The sequence below is a fragment of the Mytilus edulis genome, chromosome 10 (genome assembly GCF_963676685.1).
Source record: "Mytilus edulis chromosome 10, xbMytEdul2.2, whole genome shotgun sequence".
NCBI classification, from domain to species: Eukaryota; Metazoa; Mollusca; class Bivalvia; order Mytilida; family Mytilidae; genus Mytilus; species Mytilus edulis.
In genome coordinates, this window is record NC_092353.1 from 80477016 (window position 1) to 80481483 (window position 4468).

Here is a 4468-nt window from a genome sequence, read left to right on the forward strand (position 1 = left end):
CCACAGTGCATTCTATTGAAAATGTGCTTTCTTTTTTGTAATAGGTTGTGTTATGCGCAGCACAGAACATCATAATAATCATGGAATTTATTAAAAAATTTCCAGCACAAGAAATTGTGCAAATTCCATAATTAAAGATAATTCCATGTTGAAACAATATCCTGTTATAACACGGCTTGATATAAGTTAAAAGTCTTTCTTACGAGGGCACTGGATCGTTACGAGTAACCAAAATGTTCCAAACTTTATAAATTACAAAAATGTTAATTGGCATGTGTAGATGCGCTGTTTCAATTTTGAATATCCAAAATTGCTGTTGTTACCCTAGCAATTAGAAGACGAGTACGCCATTATCAATTACTATCATTGCAAATCTGTTTATGTTCGTGTTGCTTTTGTTCAGACTTTCATTTGTTTACCTCTTGACAGCTTTGTTATGATTCCGAACATGTAGCTTAGTAAAAGAAAACTATCATGACCCTTTTGACCCTATATATTTATAAAATAAAATGTATAATATAGTCCTTATACTGTCAAAAGTCAGTATTTTCGAAAAGTGTCTTTAACGGAACTGATGACATGATATATAAAAATAAGAAGAAGTGGTATGAGTTTCAATGATACAACTCGCCATCGAAATCACAAGTGTAAAAGGCAACCAACTATAGGTCCAAATACGGCCTTTGCAGCAAGGCCCCCACAAAGACTCGGAACACGCAGGAAATTCAACGGTATGCACGCAAAGCAATTCAAACCAAGAAAAACAATCGACTTAATTTATGTCAAAAGAATAAATGAAAAAAATAACAAATATGACAAACAGCAACCAAACAAGCCTCCTGACTTTGGAAAGGCTCACATATACTTCTTGTATGGCGGAATACAAAATCCTCAAACCGTGACAGTACAAATTAAGACGAACTGTATTAACTAGTTGGATTTCAGATCGAAATGAAGCACGAAAAGAAAAACTAACAAAAAAGAAAAGACACAAAGTACCAAACTAAAACAGAAGTCAGGCTAAAGTATCAATCAGTTTAGATGCAAAGATTATGATAGTTTAATAAAATAGAACTCAGCAAAATGTCCGCTTTAAAAAAAAAGTAGTTCTCATCGGTGAAACAATACTACAACAAAAACTGTAATATAACCAATAAGAATCTTATCTGTATATCACACTCAAATGGAAGGAAATTATGTGTAATATTTAAACCATCCATAAGATTAAAGAAAAGGAATGAATTACAATTTGAAAAATATATATATATTCTATCTAACAAAAAGCTGCTACATGTATTCAAAGAAATATTGGCTCTTCCATTCCGAGGAAACTTCTACACACAATGACCAAATAGGCACCATTTTCCTGTGTTCGATGCACATTTTATATTTTTATTTACTGTGGCACATTTTGGATCACTTAGTGGTTCACAAATACCTAAAATAAAAAAAATATATAATAATTATTGTTATAATTCATATTGCATTATTATGTAACGCCGATGTTATTTTTTTTACCTTTTATTACACACAGCCTTTCATTCTAATTAAAACACCTATCAATGTAACTATATTTATATGTAATCACTACTAAAAAAAGAAGTTTCTGGACTGTTAGTCCATGGAAGTATTATGTCAATATAATAATTCCATGGTTAGTCCAACCAGTTTTTATCAAGTCAATAGTCAGTAAATGATTTATAACATACCAGTCTTTGAATCTCCGCTTACGACTGACTAAGTATCTACCACATGTTCTAAGGGAAGCAATCCCGTCAGAATATAGTAGATATTTCTAGAACTTAAATCATCTAATCACCGTGATAACTATTCTTAGGACATTTATAATATAGCCAATATTCAAATATGCATGGAACTTTTATAATATAACAAATATTCCTTATGCAATATTTTATCCATTGTGAAGGAAATTTTCTTTAGCATTGGATAAAATATTATATAAGGAAAGTTCCAAATAGAACTTTTGTTATATGCTAAAAGTTCTTTGAAACAAAATTCATTTTTGGAACTTATATTATGTCACACCCTGTCCTCCTTACCTGGGTGACCAGATGCAGCAGCACTAGGAGTTCCACCTTTTTTCCATGTACAATCAGGGTCTCCAAGTTCTTCACCATTTGTACGACCATCTTGGTCTGAATCTTTTTGACACAAATCTTTTGTCCATTCAAATATAGCGCCCTTAAAGTCCTGCATAGTTAAGAAAAACAGTTTAAAGATTATTCAGATCAGACGATCAAAAACTAAAGCAGGGTTTTCATATCTTTTCCAATAGAAAAATTTCATATTACTAACTTATCAAGCTGATTTACATGTATTTCAATGTTATATTAACACTGGCTTATGTAAGGCAGATAAATGTATTGCCACAAAGAAGGTAGTGTGTCGACAAATTAGTCAAAATTCGGTAATATGAAAATTGACTATTCAAAAGCTAAAATAAGAAATAAATGTTCTAAACAATTTAACGAATATGCGATACACAATTACAGGAAGATTTATATTTGGTAGGGGAGAATGCGCAATTTATACTGATATTAGAACCAGTGTATTACATGCCTCATATTTAGGCAAAAAAAAGTTACTAGAAGTCAATTTCGGACAATTTATATTGATTAAGTCTAATACGTCTTAAATTACAAACTTTTTGTCATTTATGAAAATTTGAGGCAGATCCGCCAAAAACGCTTATGAACCATATTTATAGCGGAAAGGCGGATGTGCTGTGGTATTCCATAACATGTTTACTGTTTAGCAGTAAACTATAGAAAAATGTCTACAGAACTGCAGGCCATTTGTTTTATTAATTAGACGAGAATTACATGTATAAGCTTGCTTTCCGATTATTCAACAGATATCATAAAATAAATTACTTATTTTTACATTCCAATATTTCATTGATATACAAATGAGACGTGGCACCATTACTAATATCCATCATAGATAAAATGAGGATGTATTGTATAACCTATTTTTGTTTGCATAAAGGTGGTTTTGGAGTATAAATTAAAAATGATATAATTTGTTCATAATTTGGCAAAACATAGTATATATTGTGATATTTTCCAAAAAAATGATAGGTCACCGTGAATTTCCTCAAGCTACATGATGTGACAAAATGGCACATTTTGTATGGATTTACAGGGAAAAAAACATCATTATGTGATAAGAAGCTATACTAAATGATAGAATTGTAAAACTAAATATAGCTTATAGAAAATGCTTTGGGAATGCCAAAAGAACAGATAGGGTCACCGTACTTTTTATCCGGCTTAGATATTAAATGGTCAAATTTCAATTTTCCTTCAGAAAAAAATGCACTATTTCAAAGTTACCTCTCCCGAAATGCCAATTTAAAAACATTAAAAACCAAGCAAAAATAATCCATGCTTGTGAAAATATTGATATTGATAAGTGTTAATCTTGTAAATGTTCTTTTTAAAAATGAAAATTCACATTAGTTATCTGCATTCCTGCATTAAATCTTGCTTACTTGAGGGCAAATCTGGATCTTATGTTCTCTGTTATTTACAATCCGAAATGGCGAAAGACGCCCATACTATCTTAATATGAAAAAGTGATAATGATGACAATTTATTGGTAATAAGAAGATATTTTTACCAGTCCAAATTGATTTCTAGGCCCTCCACCTGGTGCCTGGTCGTGTCCTACTCCTTTCCATATCTCACCAGTCTGTCCGCTGCAAGGATCTGGTACATTATTACCATTTGGAATATCATTTCTAAACCATGGGAATCCAAAAACAACAGCTGCCAAGGCTAAATATACAATTTCTCTGAACATGACCGCTCTATTACTTCAAAAATATGAAAGTGTGTTTGTCTCCCTTTGCAAGAAATCACATGGAATGGTTCAGCCTTTATCTGGACTTATGTAAAGCAACTACAGTGAAACCTCTGTCAATCGTAACCGTACCTTTTTGTGCCTAAATGTTGTTAAGTTATATAAAAGTTTGGTTTGAAGAGATACAAAAGAGGGACTAAAGATACCAGAAGGCTAGTCAAACTCATAGATTGAAAATAAACTGACAACGACATGGCTAAAAATAAAAATACAAACAAACAAAAAATAGTACAGAAGAAAAAACATAGAAAACTAAAGACTAAGCAACACGAACACCACCAAAAACTGCGAGAGATATCGTGATCTTTGGAAGTGTAAGCAGTTCCTGCTCCACATGTGGCACCCGTCGTATACTATCCTGTCCGCTTTTTCAAGATTTTGACATTACCGAATGCGGCTAATCAGATTTTTAATTACAATAAGAAACATGACGAGCGTCACTAGTGGAGCAGGATCTGTGTTCCCCGTTTGGAAGATCATCCTTGGGTTTTTTTTCGGTTCGTGTTTCTAAGTCTAGTATTAAATTTGTAGACTGTTGTATTTGTTTTCGTTGTTTTTGTTTTTTAGCAAGGTATTGTTGGTT

The 4468-nt window shown here is 32.1% G+C and overlaps 1 protein-coding gene across 1 annotated transcript; it reads right to left on the reverse strand.

The window, feature by feature from the left end:
* Positions 1-1242: 1242 nt before the first annotated feature.
* LOC139492553 (temptin-like) lies at positions 1243-3867 on the reverse strand. The gene is made up of 3 exons (XM_071280708.1): positions 3643-3867; positions 2061-2211; positions 1243-1438 (listed from the first exon to the last, which is right to left on the reverse strand). The coding sequence occupies exons 1-3, from the start codon at positions 3823-3825 to the stop codon at positions 1335-1337; spliced, it is 438 nt and encodes a 145-aa protein (XP_071136809.1). The 5' UTR covers positions 3826-3867; the 3' UTR covers positions 1243-1334.
* Between the last annotated feature and the right edge of the window lie 601 nt (positions 3868-4468).

Excerpts from the sequence above, each read along its gene's own strand:
- LOC139492553 (XM_071280708.1), bottom strand. The coding sequence starts at position 3,825 with ATGTTCAGAGAAATTGTATATTTAGCCTTGGCAGCTGTTGTTTTTGGA. Across the intron at positions 2,212-3,642 it reads CTAGAAATCAATTTGGACTG|GACTTTAAGGGCGCTATATT; the intron begins GTAAAAATATCT and ends TTAACTATGCAG. Across the intron at positions 1,439-2,060 it reads TGCTGCATCTGGTCACCCAG|GTATTTGTGAACCACTAAGT; the intron begins GTAAGGAGGACA and ends TTTTTATTTTAG.